A 24,159-nucleotide genomic window follows, 5' to 3' on the forward strand; every position below is an offset into this window, starting at 1 on the left:
GCTCCGGAGCTGCACGTTCGGGCCAAGGACTTTTCGTCCCGAGCGCAGACGCCGGGGACCTGGCTGCCAGCCCGGGTCAGGAAAGCGCGAGCTGCGGGGCCCGGCACCGAGAACGCCCGCTCATGGGTGCCGGAAGGCCGGTCCTCCGGAATTGCCGCCGGCCACCTCCCTCCTCGCCCGGCCCTCGAAGGTCAGGGAGGCCACCTCCGGCGCCCCCGGGCCGCTCGGCTCCTCCCCTCAGCCCCGGAGGCCCCAGGAAGAACGCCCTCAGCCATAGGAGTCCGCTCTGCCAATCGACCCCAGTCCGGGTCCCCCTGTCGGCCCGCGTACAGGGCATTGGTTGCATCATGACTGGCCTCCGATAAGATTCTCTGCTTGGATTGGCTAATAGCATCCCCTCCCTCCTGTCCTTGCTGCGTCAGAAGCTCGCGATTGGTTAACCTTGTTGCCAAGTTCCGGACGCAGCTAGACCATTGGAGGCCGCGGGCCCGCCCCTGCCGGCTCGGTGAAGGTGAGAGTCTCCTCCAGTCGCCGTGGCTAGACCCGACCCAGTGGCTCCAGACGCGGAGTGAAAGCTCTCAGCTGTCTCGAGCTCTCCTGCCATGGCACCTCCGTCTGTGTTCGCCGAGGTTCCGCAGGCCCAGCCGGTCCTGGTCTTTAAGCTCACTGCCGACTTCCGGGAGGATCCGGACCCCCGCAAGGTCAACCTGGGAGTCGGAGGTAAAGACGCAGTGAGTAGGGGCAGCCTGGGGAGTGGAGCGGACCTAACCCGGGCGGTGGGTACGGTGGGAGAGACCGAGGCCCAGCTTGGCGCCGGCTGGAGAGGAAGCAAGAATCACGAGGCTGTTTTTCAACCTGCCCATTTTACAGATGGGCATGTGGAGTTCCTGGGAAAAGGAGATGTGTCCAAGGTCCACAGTACAGGTCTAGTAGCCAGGACACAAATCCAGTTTTTCCGATTCCCCATTCTGTGTTTTTTCTACTACATCCTTTCGCCTGTTAATAAATGGGGAGGCCAGAGAACGTAAGGAGAGGGAGGAAGCTAGGAATCCTGACAGGCTTGATGTCCTGGTTGCTGGAGAATGGATGAAGGAGAACTCTAAGCCTTAGGGTGCTCTGGTCTGGGTCAGTAAATATTTGAGTGACTACCAGGTAGGTCACAATCAGTCAGCACTTTACCAAGCCTTGGGGAAAAGACTGAGGCTTGGTTTTGGTCTCAAGGATTTTAAGATCAAGGTGTGATATAATAGAAATCTAAAATGCTTCTGAGACAGGTTAATGCAGCCTGGGAGGATCTGGGGATAATATTCTGGCCCTCACAGATGTGCTAGGATGGGTAGAGATGGTGGGAAAGAGTGGAAAGAGTGGAAAGGAAGTAGTTCACTTTTCACACATTCTTGTCTTCAGTTCCTCAGTTCTTGCTTGTATTTCTTCACCTTGGACAGCTCAGAGTATGGCTCTCAGTTTCCCCTTCTAGAAGAGAAGGGTTTAGACTGGAGTGCCTCAGGATAACTCTATCCTTTGGTGAATTTGTTATTTCTTATCATCCTCATTTGAATGTTTGAAGCCTCAAAGACACTCGACCACACACAAAGACCAGCCAGGTTGAAGAAAATTAGTATGATGATGTTCTGTGCTAAGGAACAGATTTAGAGTAAAAGGACCAGAAATTTTGGAAAGAGAAAATTGAACTATTTGTAGTAGATGGTGGTGAGAAGGAGGTTCAGAATCAGGCTTCCTATACTGACTGTACATAGGACCTGTTAAAAATAAGTCTTCACTAAGGAGTATGGGAGAGGGGTGAGAAAAAAGCCATTAAAAAGCATGGTTTGTTGAAGCTAGGTAATGGGTACGTGGGCATCCATTATATCATTCTTGTGACTTTTGTATATGTTTCAAATTTTCCATAATAAAGCATTTTTTAAAAAGTAAATACCACATAGTTTCAGCCATGGAGAGTAAGTGATGTTTTTATTTTTATTTTTTTTTAAGATTTTATTTATTTATTTGAGAGCGAGAGAGCACAAGTGGGGGGTGGAGTGGCAGAGGAAGAGGGAGAAGCAGACTCCCCGCTGAGCGGGGAGCCTGATGCAGGACTCGATCCCAGGATTCTGGGATCATGACCTGAGCCAAAAGCAGATGCTTAACCGATTGAGCCACCCAGGCGCCCGAGTAAGTGATGTTTTTAGCAGACACCTGAGTGGGAGAAGTATTGAAAGGTTGCCTTGAGTTGAATTGAAATTGGGCACCATTCAAGCTCTTAATTTAAATACAATTTAAAACCTCCAAGTATTTATTTAGGGCCAAATATATATGTTGATGTTGACTTAAATACATCTTTTAAAAATGTTCAATTTTTTTTTTTGACTCAGTTACCATTAAACTATCTTACAGGGTTTTTGTGAGAATCAAATACATTTCAAGTACTTAGAATAGTATCTGGCAGATAAGTAGGGGTTATGTAAGAGCTGTTTTGGCATTTCTGTTACTATTGTTGTTTCGGCATTTCTTCGGGTAGGTTGCACAGAAGATGTTGAATAAAAATTTTCAGCTTAAGAACTGCAAAATGAAATCATTTCTGACATTGGTTCAGAAATAAACTGCTCGTGCAGAGAAAAAGCACCCTGCCAGCTCAGGCCAGAAGTGATTGGCTCAGAAGTATAGTTTGCAGTTCAGGTGGTCACCTCACGTGTGATGGTGCTTTTGTCATGTTTCCCAGGAACCCAGGAACTGCCCCTCCTTACCATGAACAGATGATTTATGCATTTAATCTTATTTAATGCTTACAACCACTATGGAGGATTGTTTGAGACATAGGGAAGCTGAAGCTCAGATGGGTGAAGCAGTTTGCCCCAGGTTGTACGGCTATTGGTGATGGAACTGTCCTCTCCTCTATTTTGGGTCCTTCAGGTGGTCCAGAGGCTGCCAGTGCACTGTAGTGGGAAGAGCCGGGAGATTCTGAGTACAGGCCATCCCTGCAGTCCAGCAAAGTGACCTTGGGAGGGCTGTTTAACATCCTGGAACTCAGTCTGTTAAATGAGGAGTGGGGATGGAATGATCTCTCTGTAAAATTCTACTCGAAGATTCACTAGCACATTACACGTAGGATAATGATGTTACTGGCCTCATCAGTTGGCTGAGGATTAAATGAATAGTTCTGTGTGAAATGTGATACATAAGTGAAAAGTGTCATATAAATATTATTTTTCTTTTTATGATCTCTTTTTTTGTGGATGGCAGGTGCTCAGATAAGGGTCTGATTAGAGTCGAATTAAGAAGTCTCCTTCCAGCTTTTGTATGTCCTAGCTCTAGTTAACACACATCCCCAAGTATATCCTTTGTGAAGGAAATGTAATTAATCACTGACTTTGGGGAAGATACTTTTTTTTTTTTCCCCCCATGTTAAGATAAAACCCAGTGGAGATTATCCAGCTCAAGTTCTAGTGATGTTGGACGTGTTTAAAATTAGCTGCAACTATAATTTCACTGCCTAGTTTCTACTTGCTGAGAATTTCTCCAGAGATATTCTTTGTGACTGTTTCCATAATTTCCTTATAGTTAAAGCAGAGCATCACATTTTAAGTGTGACGTGCTCTGAGCTGACCATTTTAGTGCTTTAAGGGCAGGGGAGACGTGGGTCCAGCCTGATGCAGCCTGAAGCAAGACATTTCTTCATAGACTCCTGTCTGTCTGTCATGTAAACTTAGGTTCCTTTGGTTCCAGATAGCCTAGTCTTATTTTAATATTTGTTGTGGTCTTTAATGTGGATTTCTAGCATCTTCACATAAAATTGTTGTATATATGTGCTGTATCAGATGTTTCTGAATACTCCCTGGCCCTCTTCCCATGACTCTAGTTGGAAAAGGGCCTTAAGAGGCATACATATGTGCAGGGGCTCCTGGGGGGGTGGGGGTGGGGAGGGAAGTGGAGATGTTCAGAGGAGAGGAGGGGGACGGTTTGATCATTTAATTCTCTGTGTTTTCCTTTCTTCTGGAAAGCAGCACTGCTGCACTCCCCTGAAACTTGTGTGACTTCTCTAAAAGAGCTTGTACCCATGCAGAAGGGCAGAGGTGCCTGGAGCTGGGGAGCCTGCTGATAAAGAGGCCCCTCACACAGGCCTCTGGGGCCTGCTTGCTTCAGGCTTTCTCTTGCTCTTAAAAAGAACACATGGATCCATGAACTTAATAGTATGACAGCTTAGCTCTTATAATCCATTTGATCTTGGGCAAATTATTCAACTCTTCTGACCTCAGTTTCCAGATCATAGTATCTATATTGTAAGTCATTATAGGAATTAAACGGGGGTTAGAAGAAAAAGTAAAGCACTTAGCACAATGCCTCGTAGATACTAAGGATTCAGTAAGTCCTTGTTATTACTATGGCTCAGGTACCATCGACGTCTGTAATTATGGAATCTTTCTTTCCATCCTGCACTTTTTCCCTGAATGCCAGACCCACACTTGGTACAGTTTGCTAGACACATTCTGCAACCGCCTCAAATTCAACATGTTTAGAACACAGCTCATCATTTCCACCTTCCCCTCAATCTTTTCTTTTTTTTTCTGCTTATGTTTTATATCTTAGTCAGACCACCTTCCCACCCCACCCCCACCTCCCTGCATCACCACCAGCCTTTATTCAGACTAGAGAGACTTTTGAGTCATTTGTCATCCTTTCCTTGATCCCACGTCAATTTATTTGGTCATTAGGTTCTGTATTTTCTACCTCCTAAATCTATTTTGAGTATCTCCTCTTTTCTTTTTCCTTGCTGCCACTACCTGAATGGAAGACTTCATTGTTCCCTTTCTGAATTATTGCAGTACCCACCTGACTTAGCGATCCATCTCTGTTCCTCTTTGCAGTTTATCACCCTCTTGTTTAATGCTTTCAGTGGTTTCCCCATTGAAACGACGTTCCTTAGATGAGGACGTCCTCCAAGACTCTTTAACCCATATTCCTCCATGGGTCCTATGTCTGAGCCATGAAAATGCAGATCCTCAAAACCGTCATGTCTCCAAGCCTCTTGGACCTTTAGACAGGTGTTCCCTCAGTCTGGTGAAGGGAAGCAAAATGTACCGCCCCCGCCCCCCCCAAATATGCCCTAAGCTGGTTATTTTTAAGAAACTGCAAATACAGGCGAAGCTCTGAAAACCAAGTAGAAGTTACCCTTTTATAAGAAACATTTACATTTATAAGGGAAATATCCATTTGTAAGAATGTCTCTCTCAGATGACTCTAAATCTGGAGGAACTTATCAGTGGAGAGGCGGGGCTTAAATCTGCATCACGACCTTTCTCTTGTTTCCTGTGATTTTACTGGTCACCTCCCAGAACTGATTCCCCACACCCAACATCTTTTGTCTTTAGCTGAAGGCGGTATTTAAGGTGATGGCTTTGGCTACTTCGGAGAGTTACTCAGTTTTCTTAGGTCTCTCCCATGTATTCAAGTGGCAGAGGTTATTAAACTTTTGTTTTTCTTCTGTTAATCTGTTATGGTAATTTAATTAGTAGACCAGCCGAAGAACCTAGAAGGGTAGAAGGGAAATCTCCTCTTCTATGCTGGAATGCCCTTTCCTTGACTACCTTTTAAATTCTTATTCATCATTCATCCTTCATTCTCTGTAAAATCTTCCCTGACTCATTACAAGAGAATTAAGGGCTGTACATTCTATGTTTCCTCCAGGGCAGACAGTATCTTATTTGACCTTACCCATTTCTGTGTAGCTACTTGTAGCCAGTGTCTGGTTCTCGGTAGGTTCAGTAAGTCCTTGTTAAATGAGTGAGTGAATGAAAACATGAATGAGAAACTCCTGGATCTGACAAACAGGAATGAAAATCCCCTGGGAGAGCAGGAATCATAGTTGTTAATAATGCTTGACCTCATTGCTCTAATCACCCAAGAGCCTTTGGCTCTTCTGCTTCATTAGGGCAGTTAGGCAAGGCATGGGGAATAAATCTGGAACTGAACCTGGGAGAAATTGGATGGTGAAGGAGACAGGGGAGGTATAAGTTGGCCAATTTCTCTTTTGTCACAATATAGACACAATGCCTCCTTGCGTCTAGTCATATGACAGGATTTTTTAGAGTAGTACACAATATACAGTATGGGTAAGAACAGCAGTTCTGGGACTTTTTCATCTTTCCTCTTTATTTCTAATACATGGTTTACAAATGACATGTTATCATACATATAATACATATGTCATAATTATGTAATATACATAACTTCCAAACACAGATGTGAAGCATAATAGAACTGGTTTTTCTATGAACACCCAGATTGTACATCTAAATAGTATCCCCTCTGTGTGGTTTAGTTAAAGATGTGTTTGCTCTTGCTGCAAGTTCCATTTCCAAAAATCAAATTTACTTTCAAAGGACAAAGATTTGGCACCATTGAGGATATTCAAAATAATGAGACATCGTGTCTAAAAATAATTCCAAAAGAAGAATTCCAAGAATATTATGAACAATAGTAGCATTGTGATCATAGATTTCCTTCAGGGACGACTCTTACTTAAAAGTGGTTATTTTGGTATCTCTTTAAAAAAACAGACCAGGGGCGCGTGGGTGGCTCAGTTGGTTAAGCATCTGTTTTCAGCTCGGGTCATGATCCTGGGGTCTTGGGATCGAGTCCTACATGGGCTCCCTGCTCAGTGGACAGTCTGCTTCTCCTTCTCCCTCTGCCCCTCCCCTCTGCTCTTGCACACGTGCGTGCAGCTCTCTCTTGTTCTGTCTCAAGTAAATAAATAAAATCTTTTTTAAAAAATATTTTATTTATTTATTTGATAGAGAGACACACAGCGAGAGAGGGAACACAAGCAGGGGGAGCGGGAGAGGGAGAAGCAGGCTTCCCGCGGAGCAGGGAGCCCGATGCGGGGCTCGATCCCAGGACCCTGGGATCATGACCTGAGCCGAAGGTAGATGCTTAAGCAACTGAGCCACCCAGGCACCCCAATAAATAAAATCTTAAAAAAAAAACCAGACCGAATCCCACCTGATAAAGTAGGCTTTTTGACTGGTTTGGAAGGAACTTAGTAGGCCGGGGGTAGCATGTGAGTGTTACGACAGTGTGGCGAGTCACAGCCACCTACCCAGACAGTAGTGGTTTGTTAGTGGCTGTGCCAGTCTGCAGCCCCGGCCACTTTCTTATTACTAGTTTGAGGTGCTTATCAGATTTGGAGATGACACATTCCTAGAGGGTAGAGTTAGTTGATAGAAGAAAGACGCCAAATCAAAATGATCTTATAAAGTCTTATTTGTTGTATAACTTTTGAGTGTAATATTTTATCTAGAAACTTTATTCTAAGGGAACACTCATGAATATATGTAAAGATGTAAGGACGTTTATCACAATGTTTATAATATCAGATCATCGAAAGCAACACAAATTGTTAAGTATGGATGGAAAGGAATGTTGCCTAGCCACTAAAATTGTGTTGTAAATGGATCATAAATGGGAAAAATTTACCACCTGAGTGGCTCAGTCGGTTAAGCCTCCAACTCTTGATCTCCGCTCATGTCTTGATCTCAGGATCATGAGTTCAAGTCCCATGTTGGGCTCCACGCTGGGCATGGAGCCCACTTAAATAAATAAGTATGTAAGTAAATAAGTAAATAAGAAAAATGCCCAATTGCGTTCATAATAAGAGAAATGCAGATTAAAACTACTCTGAGGTACCATTTGCATCCTCATTACTGGCAAAAATTTACTCTGGATGAGGCTGTGGGAAGCAGACACTTACACATTGATGGTAGGAGTTTTAACTGATAAAATCCCTATGGAGGCCAATTTGGATATATCTGTCAAAACTGCAAATACACATACTTCTTAGCCTACTCTTCCATTTTCCACCTTGCATCCTATGGATATATTTACATGGAAGATGACATATGTATGAGGTTGTTCACTGAAGTATTGTTTTGTAATAGCCAAAGATGGGAAGCAACTCAAATGTCCATCAACAAGAGACTGGGAAAACAAATTATGGTACATTCATGAGTTATGCAGCTATAAAAAAAGAATGTGTTTGTGTGGGTCTGTTGGAGACCTAAACTTCCAGCAGAGTCAAATGACCCCTGTGAGGCATCTGCTCAAATCGCTGGCCTGGGTGCAAGCCACAGCAGCTGCCCTCTAAAGCTATAAGCCTGAGATAATCATACTGTACTAGAGGGGGAAAAAAATCAGTGATAGGATAACGGGACTAAAAATACTTTTAGTGTCGAGGGGCTTAGGAATTTGCTGTAGGCAAAACTAAGTATTATGTAATAGATACATTTAGATTGATAAAAGTGTGGAATATGAAGTAGGAGGGACAGGCAAAATGGCCAGCAGTGGCAGAGAGAGGACAGAGATGTGTGCAGGTATCAGATAGATTGTTGGGTGATTGTGTAACCATCTGCTGGAATCTTCAGCCCTGGGGCCTTTGCTCATGATTTGTCCCACTTCTGTTCTTCCAGGACAAGAGGAGGACGTAGGCTTCCCCCTTCTGCCACCCCCTCTCCATATTTTATGTTTGAAGTTGCAGCAGTCATGTGAAGTAGCACCTAGCACTTTTCCAGAAATCTCTTGGGGAGATGCAGAAGGAGGAAGATTCTGGGCTCATGGCTTTCCAGAGCTCAGTGTGCTAGGACGATCAACAGAGCAACTGTAAAGTGTTTCTGAGTGTGCAGCGTGCTCGCTTGTGCACTCTTCCCGTCTGTCAGGCTCTGTGATGTCCCAGCGTCATTTCAGCATGCTGTCTTTTCGAGGTCACGTATTTAAGAGCTCAGGGTAGGAACCATGGCTGTCCTGCCTGCATGCACCTAGCCCAGTGCCTGGCCCGGAGCAGGCGGGCAGTCAGTGAATGAGCTTTACTTTCATTTCGCTCCCCGTCCTGTTTGATGGAAGGAGGTGGAAGGCCCTCCAGTTCCAGCACCAGCTCTTACTTGAATGAAGCCTGCCTCCTCTCTCTGACGTGACTCTTTGCCATGTCCCAGCTTATCGCACAGATGACAGCCAGCCCTGGGTTTTGCCGGTCGTGAGGAAGGTAGAGCAGGAGATCGCCAATGACAACAGCCTGAACCACGAGTACCTGCCGATCCTGGGCCTGCCCGAGTTCCGGTCCTGTGCTTCCCGCCTGGCCCTCGGGGACGATAGCCCAGCTCTCCGGGAGAAGCGGGTGAGTTTTGGGTAAGGATGGACAGGTGGCCCTTGAACAACATGGGGGTTAGGGGTGCCAAGTCCACGCTCCATCGAAAATCCTTGTATCACTTTTGACTCCCCAAAAACTGACGTGCTGATAGTCTACTGGCAGCCTGATGGAGAACCTAAACAGTTTGTGAACACATATTTTGTATGTGTTCTTACAATAAAGTAAGAGAAAAGAAAATATTATTAAGAAAACCATAAGGAAGGGAAAATACATTTCCAGTACTGCACTGGATTTGTTAAAAAAAAAAAAAAAAAAAGTCCAGGTGTATGTGGACCTGTGCAATTCAAGCCTGTGTCAGGGTCAACTGTATTTTCTTTAGCAACTGCAAAGGTGAAAAAAGGTTGAAAACTCAAATTGGGGGACACCTGGGTGGCTCAGTCGGTTAAGGGTCTGCCTTTGGCTCAGGTCATGATCCCAGGGTCCTGGGATCGAGTCCCCCATTGGGCTCCCTGCTCGGCGGGGAGTCTGCTTCTCCCTCTTCCTGCCGCTCCTCCTGCTTGTGCTCACTCGATCTCTCTCTCTGGCAAATAAATAAATAAAATCTTAAAAAAAAAATAAAGTAAGAAAGCATTGTGTGTGTGATAAAAAAAATAAAAAGAAAAAAGAAAACTCAATTTGGTTTAAAGTGTTAGGTGTTATGTCTATTGACGTGTCCGTGAGTAAGAGTTTAAGTAGTGTGATCTTAAGGCCCTGATAGTGCACGTGGTGTGGACAGATGCCAAGCTTGGCCTCTGTGACTGTTGTGTCGTGTGCCCTAGATGATCAGATTACTGCTGCTGGGGTTGAAGCCGTCCGTGGAAATGCCAAGCCAAGGGAATTTAATGGAATGATCAAGAGATCGGGGTCTGGACCCAGATCTGCTCCTTCTTTGTCCATGGGCAAGGCATTTACCCTCTAACTCCTACATCTCATCCACATGTTAGGAAAGGACTAGTTTGTGGTTCATGGTCCCACAGGGAACACTTGCTTAGGGGATCGGTTAAGGGGCCTCTGAACCCCTTGAAAAAAATTTTTTTTTTTTTGAGAGAGAACATGTACAAGCAGAATTGGGGAGGGGCAGAGGGAGATAGGGAGAGAGAGAGAGGGAGTCCCAAGCAGGCTCCACACCCAACACAGAGCCCCACCTGGGGCTCAATCTCATGACCCTGAGATCATGACCTGAGCCGAAGGCAGATGCTTAACCCACTGAGCCACCCAGGCGCCCCCCTTCCTGCCCTTTCACTCCCAGCTCCCCCTTTCTCCCCCCAGTTCCCTTCCCTTCCCTGCAAGGGCATAGTTTTAAAAGTTCCACAGGTGACTCCAAAGTATAGCCAGGGTTGGGAACCACAAAGTACAGAGGAAGGAAAAAGGAGAGGTATTTGTTTGGAGTAGTGGGAATTCCACTAGGTGGAAGAGAGACCTACCTGATTGGAGCTGGGAGCATGTCCAGGCTGATTTTGGCACCTTGGGCAGGGGAACTGAGCCACCCAGGTGCCCATCAGCCAAAACTTGAAGGAGATGAGGCATGAATGAATGAATGGACCAGAAAACAATCAGTAATCATTTCTGGGTAACAGCAGTGCAACTGGGATGATCTTCCGTAGCAAAAAAACCTGATAATCATGTCACCTGCTCCCCGCCTCACACATACACACACAGTAACCCCTCCATTATCTACAGGGCAAATCTAGACTTTGAGCTGGTCATGTGGTATATTTTGTAGCCAACCTTCATCCTGTTCTCCAGTGACTCACAGCCCCCCATCCCCCCTGGGTTCCAGCCATTCCAGGAGTCTGTAAGTCATGCAGGGCCCGGCCAAGGGTCACTTCCATGCCGAATCCTACGCTCTTTCCGGCAGCGCTGAGTTATCACAGGACTTTGTTCACAATTTAGGAATAACCGTACTTAACTGTGCTTATTACTATGATGTATAATTTTATGTCTGTCTCCTACAAGACCATGACTTCCCTCAGGGCAGGGATGATGGCTTACTTATTTATCTCGTAAATCTTCAGCATTTAGCCCTAGCCTGGCATTTCAGAGATTCTCAGATGTTTGAATTCACTCATTCAGTCAACAGATGAGTGCTTACCACTAAGGGTAGGCACTGTTCTAGAAGCTGGAGCACAGCGGTGACCAAAAGACCCAAAATCTTCTGCCCTGGCTTAGAGTTTTGTGAGGAGAAGCCAACTGTAAATGTAATAGATAAGGACATGATAGAGTATATTAAAAGAATATAAATGCTGTAAAAATAGAGTAGAAGAGGCACATTAGGGGTGCTGAGTGTGGGAGTTGGGGTAGATATGGTTTTCACTAGGGTAGTTAGAAATAGAAATGACATTTCAGCCAAAACTTTTTTTTTTTTAAGGATTTATTTGAGAGAGAGAGCGCGTGCGCAGGGGGGAGGGGCAGAGAGAAAGGTAGAGAGAGTCTTAAGCAGACTGCGCTGAGCATGGAGCCCAATGCAGGGCTTGATCTCCTGACCCTGAGATCATGACCTGAGGCAAAACCAAGTCGGACGCTTAACGGACTGAGCCACCCAGGTGTCCATCAGCCAAAACTTGAAGGAGATGAGGCATGAATGAATGAATGGACCAGAAAACAATCAGTAATCATTTCTTCCCTTAGATTTGTCTTCTCAAGATTTAACATTACCAGGTCCATCAACCATTTTGAGGAGACCTGTTTTCTACACTCACCACTGCCTCTTACTGCTTTCTATTTTTAGACCTTAGGATCCAGACCATAGGTCCAGTTTTCACCTCCTGCATTGTAGTATTTCAGCTTCGGAAATTCCTGAGCTGCCATCAGTAGGAGGGCTTGTGGGCCATGTGATGCTATCCCAGGTCCTCACTTTGACCATCGCCTCTGGGAGGCTTAGCGCTTTCTCTGCGGCTCATCCTTTCAACACCGTCTTCTTCATCAGCTTTGCCCGTGTTAGCACCCGTGCCAGAGACCGTGTGCACTGCTAGGGCTGCCCAGGTTCATGCATCATGGCCTTGGCCATAAGCAGCTTCTGGTCGCTCTCCTGTTCCTCACACTGAAGACATCACATCGGCGAACTGTGGTCTCAGACAAGTGTTGTCGAATCCAGCAGGGATTTCTTCGGGCCATGTAGCTAAATCAGGAGTGTAGATTACCTCCTGGCATCATGCACACCATGTGTTGCTGGATTTTTCTTGTTCTGGACTCCCCCAGTGTAGCCACCCAAGGCTAGTTGCCTGGTTCCTTTGGAACTTTACACTTGTTACCTTCATCCCAAATGTAGGCCTTCCTTGGGCGTTTTGGAAGTTTGCCAAAATTCAGTTCCCAGAGTGACCAAATTGATACATTATTGATTCACCCCAAATGTTTCTCTTTTAATTGCTGATGTCGCTTGTGTTTCACTGAAGCCATGCCATGTTCAGTATATTTTTAGGGAATGATAATTTCTTGAGAATTTGATGTCAAGTGTTATATACGTCATGAATGTTAAGAATTAGTTAATGTTACTGAAGTGGGTTTATTTCTTCCAAATATGTTTTCAGTCTAGTCTCCTGACCTTCTGACTTCTTTTATTTAATGAATTTGTGTTTTGAAGTGGGAGAGAAAGGAAATAAAAGATTATACCTGGGAATGTTTGCACTGATTGTCCACATACACCTGTCACATATCCATGATAACTGAAAACCAGGTTCAAGGGGAACCTTGCTCATTTGTATAGAAATAGCAACATTCCAGAATTGCTTAGGTGTTTGAAATGTGAAATAATGAATAAAGTTGACATTCAACTTAGCTGATGACAAATCCATGAAAAACACACATACGGCTTAACATCACCTTGGTAGTGATTTGTATGAAGAATCCAGATAGATGAAATGTGAAGGCAAGACCTTGAAAGTAGGGGTGCCTGGGTGGCTTAGTCAGTTAAGCGTCTGCCTTCAGCTCAGGTCATGATCTCAGGGTCCTGGGATCGAGCTGCACATTGCGCTCCTGGCTCAGCGGGAAGCCTGCTTCTCCCTTTCTCCCTGCTTGTGCTCACTCTTGCTATCTCTCTCTCTCTAATAAATAAATAAAATCTTAAAAAAAAAAAAAGACCTTGAAAGTAATGGGAGGGGCCTGGCACTCAGTGGGTCACCCTGAAGGACAGGCACATTGGTGTACCCAGCCTCCTTTCCCTGAGTGTCCACTTTGCTTTTTTTTCATGTTTCAGACAGCATTCCTTCACAGATGCTCAGACCTCTGAATACAAATAGAACACTGGGGAGGAATAACAAATGATGATAATTGGTATCACTGCCTCGTTCCTGGCTTAAAGAGGATTTCTGCCAATGAGTCACTATTCGTCATGAAGCTGACTTATTCATCACGGCTGAATGAATTTCTCCTGTTATTTTCAAGAAGTATTCCATTATCTCCTGTTTTACTGAGTGTCAAAATCAGGAATAGCTACGCTTTTAATCTGTTAGGAAGATCATTTGGATTTTCTCTACCTAGCAGCATGACACATTTTTTTTTTTTTTTAAGTAGGCTCTATGCTCAGTGTGGAGACTGGTTCAGGGCCTGAACTCACGACTCTTGAGATCAAGACCTGAGCTGAGATCAAGAGTCAGATGCTTAACTGACTGAGCCACCCAGACACCCAGCATGACACATTTTATAATATATTTCTTAACAATCTTGCATTCATGGGCTGACTGTCACTTGAGCAAGGGGGTATTTATTAGTGTACTGTTGGATTCGTGCTATCCATTAATGTTTGTTTGGAAAGTGAGTATCAATATTCATGAATGAGCTTGGTCTTCCCTTTTTCCACTTTTTTCCCTTTGTTATCTTTTAGCATCAGTGTTTTGTTTTTAAAAAACTTACAGCTTTTCTTCTTGTCTAGGAACGGCTTTTTTAGACCACTTTTATTGTGGAAAATTTCAAATATTTACAAAATAGATAATGCAATGTGATGAACAAACCCCCGTGTTGTATCCATCGCCTAGCTTCAACAATGACCCCCCCACCCCCATGCCAAAGGTGAATTATTTTCCAGCAAATCCCAGACAGCTAAATATATTTTAGAAATTATTTCAAAATCTTACAAATAATACATGAACACATTCTCCTTAATTTAAAAAATAACGTCTAGAGTAGGCCAGAGACCCCTTGATCACTATTCCCCCTCCTAGGCTGCTCCCTGGAGGTTGCCATTGTTGTCAGATTGCTGTGCCCTTCCTTTTATTTAGATAGATTTTCTCAGATGATCCTTTTCTTTCTTTCTCCTTAGTCCTTTGACATATTGAGCAGGGTAGGCCATTCCTCTACTGAAAGAGTCTTGCCAAAGCCTACTAAGAATTGCGAGAGGGCAGAATCAGAGGCATGTAGGCAGGGCAGCATAACCAGGGCGGGTGACTAGATCTGAAGCGAGGAGGTCTCCTGGATTCATTTCCAGCTCTGCCGCTCACCACTTTCCTGCCACTCCTAGCCTTTCACAGGCCACTTCTCTGAACGGATTTTCTCATGTGTATTGGGGTTGGGGATTTAGGACTTACTTTAGAGAATTGTGTAAGAATCAAATAAGAATGTGTGTGAAGGTCTTTTGTAAATGGGAAGACCTAGGACTCTGTCATCACCCACGTGAGGTCATTTTGAGATGCGAGGAAGTTAAGGAAAGTCATCCTCACATGTCACCTTTGTTAGAACATATTTCTCCAGGTTAATGGGCCTGCTTTATAGCGATGAGTATTGCAGATTGAGGTCACTGGCAAGCCAGAGACATTTCACAGGCTTCCACTGGAGGCATAAATTTTGATCTTGGGATGGGTGCCGAAGGGACGGGTTTGCCTTCCAGGCAGGCACACTCGAATGTGGCCTGGGTATGTCCTCAGCCTGTGTTCAGTTGCGAAGCTCCTCCAAGAGTCAGACTCCCAGACTTCCCAGGTTGAAGACCTGGCCTTAGTGCTCAGGGGCTGCTTACTGAGCAAAGGGCTTCACTTCTCATAGGCTCAGTTTCCTCGTTTGTAAGCATGGGCAAATCATAGTATCTCCGTGCGTAGTTATGAGCTTTCCGTAAGAGAGTGTTTAAAGGGCTTAGCACAGAGCAGGCACAAAGTAAGTGCTCGTCATTACCATGGTTTTCCTGATAATCATCTGACTTCACCGTTATCAGCCAGTGACCCTGCTGCTGCTTCTCTTTCAGGTTGGAGGTGTGCAGTCTCTGGGGGGGACAGGCGCACTCCGAATCGGAGCCGAGTTCTTAGCCCGATGGTACAATGGAACCAACAACAAGGACACGCCCGTCTATGTGTCCTCACCAACCTGGGGTGAGTCCTGGGGCTGCAGAGGAGCCGGGGGAATTAACCTCATGACTCTCACTGTTTATGCAGAAAAGGTAGCCCAGCCCTGGATCAACTGACATTGGGAATGGCTTGAGCAGTGGGTTATGGCAGTATATGAGTAACCCGATGCTCCAGTCCAGATTAGGAATACTTGTTCTCAAGACTGCTGGTAGACTCGTATTTTAGCATATGTTGAAACTTCCCCGAGGAGGCAGAAAATATAGATACAGGAAGTCTCACCGTGGTAGGTTGTAAGTTTAGTACGACTGACTGGTTGAACTTGTTCTTGGTGGTTGCAGTCATTCTTCTAAGTCTTTACCCCTCACCTCGACATTGCCCAGTGAATGCTGAGCCCGTGAGGGCCCCGGCAGCTGATGTGTGTCCTTTCCAGTTATGCCTCCTTTTTTGTCAAAGCATTTAACTTTTTACCCTTCTGCTTACAGAGAATCATAACGGTGTGTTTTCTGCCGCTGGATTTAAAGACATTCGGTCCTATCACTACTGGGATGCAGCGAAGAGAGGACTCGATCTCCAGGGTTTCCTAAATGATCTGGAGGTGGGCGATTAGATGAAAAGTAAACAGACCCATGGTGTCAGGAGGAGCAGGGAAAGGTCTTTGGATCAGTTGATAAGGGAGACAGTCTGAAACATCCCTACTCAAACCAAAATGGTGGTTTCTGAGTTAGCACATAAGGGAGAAATACGCTGCCCCTTGCCCAGTGTGTCACTGACTCTGACCCCTGGATATTCCTGCTAGCGTTGGAACTGATGTGGCTTCCTTCTCCTCAGAATGCCCCCGAGTTCTCCATCTTTGTCCTCCACGCCTGTGCACACAACCCCACTGGGACTGACCCAACTCCGGAGCAGTGGAAGCAGATCGCCTCTGTCATGAAGGTAGCTGCTCTTTCAGAGCATCTCTTGAAAAATAGTATTATTATTTTATGTATTCAAAAGCAATACCTGTTTACGGAAGAGTTTGGAAAATGGGGAAAAGCCCAAAGAAGAAAATAAGTATTAACTGAAAGCTACTGTTACTATTTTGGTATATAGAATATTGTTGTTGTTTTTTAAGTAGTTACACATGTAAATATATTTCTTTCACAAAGATGGCATCATTTTATCTATACAGTTTTGTAACATACTTTGTGTCTCATTTGAATTCCTTTACATGCCATTTAAAGTTCTGTAGCACCATTCCCATGCATGGCTATGTCCCATTAGCGATTGATTAAATCAGTTGTTGGACATTTAGATCTCAGATTTCTTATTCTTCTGAACAATTATGTATAAGACTCCTTTTTATTATTTCTTTGGGATTACACTTCCTAGGTTGGAATTTCTAGCTCAAAGTGTATATATTCTTCATTAACATGTTTAGAGAATATTCAGTGAGAAACTGTTATGTGCCAGGCACCAGGGGGGTACAAGAGTGAACACAGCAGAGACGGTCCCTGCCCTCAGAGAGCACACAGCCTGTCTGGGGAGACAGCCAAGTACTGTGGCTGTGTTGATGGGGTTACGTGGAGGCACATAGCCCAGACTTCGGGGAGTGCGTGCGTGTGCGCATGTGCATGTGTGTGCGTGCGCACGTGTGTGCATGTGCGTGCGTGTGCGCGTGCGTGTGTGTGCATGTGCGTGCGCATGTGTGTGCATGCTAGGAGAGCAGTAGTGGCAGAAGAAGCCATGTTGCAACTTGAAGGATGAGGACAGGTGGGGGCTGGCAGGGATAGAATGTTCCCTACGGAGGGAGGAGTGTGATCACAGCCCAAGGCAGAAGTCATGGCCCATTTAAGGAATTGGAAGTAATTCTCGGTACAGCCTAGAGTTCTAAGGGGTTGTGAGTGAGTTAGAGGTAAATGGGGGCCAGATCCTGTGCTGAGGCATTGGACTTTATTTGGAGGGCAGTGGGGAGCCACTGAAAAACTTTGATGTCATCAAAACTTTGTGGTCATCAGGCTACGCAGCAGGGAGTGGGTCAGAGGGAGGCAAGATGAGACAGGCCCAGAGAGCGGTTAGGAGGCTGTTACTGCGATCCGGGTGGGAGCTGACGGGGACCTGAATGCAGGCCGTGGCAGGGGCGGACCTGAAAGGACTCTCGAGCTCCCAGGAGATGGGGTGATAGGACCCGGGATGTGGTTGGATGTAGCTGGATGCGAGGGAGGAGCTACCAGGAGTGGAGGATGCACCCTGGCCTCTGGCTTGGACAGTTGGGGGCATAGAAGTGGTGTCCACTCAGAGCACGAGTCCAGTAGGAGGGGCAAGCTCAGTTGTGGGGAGTTCTTTGAGGAGGTCGGAGGGGTGAGAATAGGGACTCCACGGTCTCCTTTGTCTTAAGTGCCCAGTAGACTAGCCCCGAGATTGTTGGGGAGCCCTGGGGAGACCAAGCTGACTAAGCTTATTACACCAGGAATTCAGAGGGAAGACTCCACCAACACAGGAGACTACCTCCGTGCCTCACAAATAAGTCCTGTTGGCAAAGTGGCATCGTGACTCTAGGACGGTATACTTAAAAAAATAAGGTTTACTGAAATTGTTAGATTTGTTGGTTGTTATTTAGCTGAACAGAGGAACAGATGTAAAGTGGTGGTTGAATGCAGAAAGGGAGAGCGAGGACAAATGGGTAGTGTTAGAAATTCTGTGCGGGCACCAGTTGGGGAAGGAAGGCTGGTGTCTGAGGTTGGTTCCAGAAGGATCTCCTGCCCTGACTTGCTTTCCTTCCTCGCAGCGCCGGTTTCTGTTCCCCTTCTTTGACTCAGCCTATCAGGGCTTTGCATCTGGAGACCTAGAGAAAGACGCCTGGGCTGTTCGCTATTTTGTGTCTGCAGGATTCGAGCTCTTCTGCGCTCAGTCCTTCTCCAAGAACTTCGGGCTCTACAGTGAGTGCTCCCCTGAGTTACAGCCCCGCCCCGCCCCGCCTGCCTCAGTGCTCCGAGCTCACTCTCATCCCTCCCTTTAGATGAGCGAGTGGGCAATCTGACCGTGGTTGCAAAAGATCCTGATAGCATCCTGCGGGTCCTTTCCCAGATGGAGAAGATTGTGCGAATTACTTGGTCCAACCCCCCCGCTCAGGGAGCGCGAATTGTGGCCCGTACCCTCTCTAACCCTGAGCTCTTTAAGGAATGGTAAGAGGCGCGAGGCCTGATGGGTGAGGTGTGGGAATGTAGAACAGTTAGTTGTCCCATTACATTTAACTCTCTCTTCCTTTGATTTTGGCAGAGGCAGGACAAAATTACTTTAAATTCTGAGTCTCAGGTACTTCTGTAAAATGAGGCTGGCGCCTACTCCCGTGAGTGTAACACACACATGTGAGTACACAGCGCTGGCCCAGAGGAGGAAACACTCGAGGAATGGGGCATTTTCCCAGCCCTCCCAGTACTAGGCTTCCTCCCCTAACAGTTGGGAAACACAGGAAGGAATTCCTGATAGAATAGTTTATCCAGCTGCAAGTCATTGTGACAATTTGGGGACTCTTCATTCTTATTTAATTTGCATCTATTTTGCCTTTTTTTGGAACAGTAATTTTTATATAGTAGCTAAATCTACAGTCTGCTCATTTAGGCCTGATAAAGTACATTATCCCATCTGGGTCAGGGCCTAGGTGAATTCTGGGTTAAAACATGAATGGTATTTACTGCCAGTAGATCCAAGATGAGCACTAAACTCCATCAGAAGCTCACTTCCTTCCTTCTGCCTGGTAAGTGTCTCTCTGGTCTGCTCGTCCACCCAGCCAGGCACCCACATACTACCACAGGGACGTCATGATCTCATTTTCAGTGTATAGATTACATTACATTTTTTAAACCTACATGCTTCTGTGAGCCATCTATCTGCCCTAATCTGGATTGATATTTATATTGCTGTCCACTCAGGACGGGTAATGTGAAGACAATGGCTGACCGGATTCTGACCATGAGATCTGAACTCAGGGCACGCTTAGAAGCCTTCAAGACTCCTGGAACCTGGAACCACATCACTGAGCAAATTGGAATGTTCAGCTTCACTGGCTTGAACCGTAAGTGTCCCCAAACCACTTCGAATGCTCACTATCAGACACAGCCCTTCTCCCTGTGCTCTTGGGTTTGGCTCCTTTAGCTGTCCCCTTTGGTCAGCCATAACTTTGGGCCAGAACAAGTTAGGTTTTCTTAGTGAAAACCTGCTGACCCGTAACTAGGATATTTTCATTTTTGTGGGCCGGGAAGTAACAGGATTTGTAGCCCGGAGCCTTGCTTTATGAAAGGTCTCGTGTAAATGCTCGGGTACCTTTTGGCTTTTCCTTAATCTTAAGTATAATTATTATACCTGATTATTCAAGGACCTAATTTCTTAACAGGTCTTTCCTAGTCTCCAAGCATCGCCCTGAAAAAAAGAGATTACGGAGTGATCTCTCTAGTTCATAAATAAGAACTGGTAGTTGGAAGTTGAGAGCCCATTGGAAGTCTAGCGGGCAGCTGTACGTGATCTTGGGCAGCCATCGGTGGGGCATATCAGTGATTGGTTGTCCTGCTGACAGAGGATTCATTCATTTAACAATTCCTGAGCACCTGCTGGCCAAGCCACGGGTCACATGGTGCTGTTTGGCTACTTGCCTGTGTGTAGAGCTTGTGTCCCGTGGCTCTAGGGACAGTTTATGCCTGATGTGGGTAAGTAAATGGAACATCAGAGGTGCTGGGCAGCACAGTAAACAGGGGCCATCAGGGCGCCTGTGTGAAATGAGCTCAGAAAAAGCAGAAGGAAATATAAACAAGAAAGGTGGTGGCGACTGTATATTGTTGATCCCTAGGAATAATTTGGGGTAAAATAAGGTTTCCCAAAAAGTAAAAGCCAATTGTCCTCGTGATTCTGGAATAGGGCATTAAGTTCATTTAAATAAGTAAAATCGTCCTTTACAATTTTTAAAATACTAAGTGTAATGGAAATGGTATTTAGTAGTAATGTTCTAAAAGCTCACAAGGTAGGGATGTCTCCGCATAAGATATCCATATTATCCCACTCTCCAGAGTAGGAAGTTTTATTATGAATTAAAAAATCGTGAGAACAGATCTGTGCCTATAACATGTAAGTTATATTTTTAGCACCTGGCACTATTTACCCTTTTTAAAAACACGTTTTTGTTTATGTTTTTTTTTCCCCTCCCAACATTTTATTAGGAAAAATTTTAAAACAGGACAGGTGGCAGTATTGTACCCACCACCTCGGTTCTACCGTGCTCATGCTGCCCTGCTTCCTTTATGACATTCTGTCCCTCAGAACGGGTTTGCAGCCTGTCGTCCGTGTCCTATTCTAGGAGATCTGTGAAGCCCCTGAAATGATACTTGAAAAATTGTGTATGTGTGTATCAGCCTTTTTCTAGGGAAAGAGTCCATAAGTTTAACTTCTTTGCTGTGATGCTCCCCTCCCCTGACAAAAGGAGAGAAGTTTCATTTTCATTTAAAAAAAAAAAAAAAGGGTTGGGGCGCCTGGCTGGCTCAGTGGTGGAGCATGCAACTCTTAGATCTCGAGGTTGTGGTTCGAGCCCCACATTGGGTGTAGAGATTACTTAACAATAAAATCTTAAAAGCAAACAAACCAAAAACAGGATTGGAACCCTGGAGCCACATCTACCAGTGGGGCTTCGGCTTTACAAAGAGTGGTGTGCCTGTGGTTCTGAGGGTGTGAGCCTAGGCCTGGTCTGCTTGCCTGGCTGTAGTCACACGGCTCACGCGGGTCAAGGCTACCTGTGAAGGTCGCTTTGTCTGGAGGGGTCCATGGTAGCACTGGGTACAGGGTCCAGATTTTCCACTTTCATACAGAGGCAGCTTAGCCTCATGGCTAAGAGCTCAGACTTGGGAGTTACACTGCCTTCCTTAAATCCCAGGCGCACCACTGACTAGCTGTATGACATCGGGAGGGTCTTCTAACTTCCCTCTGTGCCATCGATACATGGGAAAGATAAGGTTATTATCAAGATTAACTGAGTTAATATGAAGTGCTTAGAATACTGCCTGGCGCATAGTGTTTGCTCCTCTGCTTTTTTTTTTTTCATTTAAATTCCATTAGCCAACGTATAATACATCATTAGTTTCGGATATAGTGTTCAGTGATTCATCAGTTTGATATAAGATCCAGTGCTCATCACATCATGTGCCCTCCTTAATGCCCGTCAGCCAAATACCCCATCCCCCCACCTCCCCTCCAGCAACGTCAGTTTGTTTCCCATAGTTAAGAGTCTTTCATGGTTCTGATGACTTCTCATTCGGTTTTCCCTCCCTGCCCCTATGATCATCTGCACTGTTTCTTATATTCCACATAGGAGTGAAACCATATAATTGTCTTTCTCTGATTGACTTATTTCGCTTAGGATAATAGCCTCCAGTTCCATCCATGTCAATGTAAATGGTAAGCATTCGTCCGTTCTGATGGCTGAGTAATATTCCATTGTATATATAAACCACATTTTCTTTATCTCTTCATTTGTCGATGGGCATCTTGGCTCTTTCCACAGTTTGGCTATTGTGGACATTGCTGCTATGAACATTGGGGTGCAAATGCCCCTTCGGATCACTACATTTGTATCTTTGGGGTAAATACCTAGTAGCGCAGTTGCTGGGTTGTAGCATAGCTCTGTTTTTAACTTCTTGAGGGAACCTCCATACTGTTTTCCAGAGTGGCTGCACCAGCTTGCATTCCCACCGACAGTGTAGGAGGGTTCCCCTTTCTCCGCATCCTTGCCAACATCTGTCATTTCCTGACTTGTTCATTTTAGCCATTCTGACTGGTGTGAGGTGGTATCTCATTGTGGTTTTGATTTGTATTTCCCTGATGCCGAGTGATGTTGGGCACTTTTTCATGTGTCTGTTGGCCATTTGGATGTCTTCTTTGCAGAAATGTCTGTTCATGTCTTCTGCCCATTTCTTGATTGGATTATTTGTTTTTGGGGTGTTGAGTGATAATTTCTTTATAGATTTTGGATACTAGCCCTTTATCTGATAAGACATTTGCAAATATCTTCTCCCATTCTGTCGGCTGTCTTTTGTTTTTGTTGACTGTTTCCTTTGCTGTGCAAAAGCTTTTTATCTTGATGAAGTCCCAATAGTTCATTTTTTGCCTTTGTTCCACTTGCCTTTGGAGACATGTCCAGCAAGAAGTTGCTGCGGCTGAGATTGAAGAGGTTGCTGCCTGTGTTCTCCTCTAGGATTTTGATGGATTCCTGTCTCACATTTAGGTCTTTCATCCATTTTGAGTCTATTTTTGTGTACGTTGTAAGGAAATGGTCCAGTTTCATTTTCCCAACACCATTTGTTGAAGAGACTGTCTTTTTTTCCATTGGATATTCTTTCCGGCTTTGTCAAAGATTAGTTGACCATAGAGTTGAGGGTCCATTTCTGGGTTCTTGGTTATGTTCCATTGATCTATGTGTCTGTTTTTGTGCCAGTACCATACTGTCTTGATGATTTCAGCTTTGAAATACAGCTTGAAGTCCGGCATTATGATGCCACCAACTCTGGTTTTCTTTTTCAACATCCCTTTGGCTATTCGGAGTCTTTTCTGGTTCTATACAAATTTTAGGATAATTTGTTCCATCTGTGAAGAATGTCGATGGTATTTTGATAGCGATTACATTGAACATGTAGATTGCTCTAGGTAGCATAGACATTTTAACAATATTTATTCTTCCAATCCATGAGCATGGAATGTTTTTCCATTTCTTTGTGTCTTCCTCAATTTCTTTCATGAGTGTCTGTAGTTTTTAGAGTACAGATTCTTTACCTCTTTGGTTAGGTCTATTCCTAGGTCTCTGATGGTTTTTGGTGCAATTGTAAATGGGATCAACTCCTTAATTTCTCTTTCTTCTGTCTCTTTGGTAGTGTATAGAAATGCAACTGACTTCTGTGCATTGATTTTATATCCTGCCACTTTCCTATATGAGTTCTAGCAATTTTGGGGTGGAGTCTTTTGGGTTTTCCACATAAAGTATCATGTCATCGGCAAAGAGTGAGAGTTTGACTTCTTTGCCAATTTGCATGCCTTTGATTTCTTTTTGTTGTCTGATTGCTGAGGCTAGGACTTTTAGTACTCTGTTGAACAACAGTGGTGAGAGTGGGCATCCCTGTCGTGTCCCTGACTTTAGGGGAAAAGCTCTCAATTTTTCCCCATTGAGAATGATATTTGCCCTGGGCTTTTTGTATATGGCTTTTGTGATATTGAGGTATGCTCCCTCTATCCCTACACTGTGGAGAGTTTTAATCAAGAAAGGATGCTGTCTTTTGTCAAGTGCTTTTTCTGCATCAGTTGAGAGGATCATATGGTTCTTAAACCACCCTTGCAGCCAAGGAATAAATCCCACTTGGTTGTGGTGAGTAATCCTTTTAATATACTGTTGGATCCTATTGTCAAGTATCTTGGTGAGAATTTTAGCATCCATATTCATCAGGGACCTTTGTCTGTAATTCTCCTTTTTGATGGGGTCTTTGTCTGGTTTTGGTATCAGGGTAATGTTGGCCTCATAGAAGGACTTAGAAATTTTCCTTCCCTTTCTATTTTCTGAAACAGCTTCAGAAGAATAGGTGTTAGTTCTTCTTTAAATGTTTTGTGGAATTCCCCTGGGAAGCCATCTGGTCCTGGACTCTTGTTTGTTGGGAGATTTTTGATTACTGCTTTAGTTTCCTTGCTGGTTATGGGTCTGTTCAGGGTTTCTATTTCTTC

General features: G+C 44.9%; 1 protein-coding gene across 1 annotated transcript in view; it reads left to right on the forward strand.

The window, feature by feature from the left end:
* The first annotated feature begins 477 nt into the window (after positions 1-477).
* Positions 478-24,159, forward strand: part of GOT1 (glutamic-oxaloacetic transaminase 1) — a 29,306-nt gene continuing 5,624 nt past the window's right edge. Inside the window, exons 1-8 of the mRNA XM_036116964.2 lie at positions 478-720; positions 8,979-9,160; positions 15,339-15,462; positions 15,921-16,033; positions 16,267-16,371; positions 18,203-18,353; positions 18,434-18,599; positions 19,347-19,489. Of these exons, the coding sequence (XP_035972857.1) occupies positions 603-720; positions 8,979-9,160; positions 15,339-15,462; positions 15,921-16,033; positions 16,267-16,371; positions 18,203-18,353; positions 18,434-18,599; positions 19,347-19,489 (1,102 nt within the window). The 5' untranslated portion in view covers positions 478-602. The remainder of the gene's footprint in view (positions 721-8,978; positions 9,161-15,338; positions 15,463-15,920; positions 16,034-16,266; positions 16,372-18,202; positions 18,354-18,433; positions 18,600-19,346; positions 19,490-24,159) is intronic.

This window comes from Halichoerus grypus, chromosome 7, assembly GCF_964656455.1.
Source record: "Halichoerus grypus chromosome 7, mHalGry1.hap1.1, whole genome shotgun sequence".
In the NCBI taxonomy this organism is placed as follows: Eukaryota; Metazoa; Chordata; class Mammalia; order Carnivora; family Phocidae; genus Halichoerus; species Halichoerus grypus.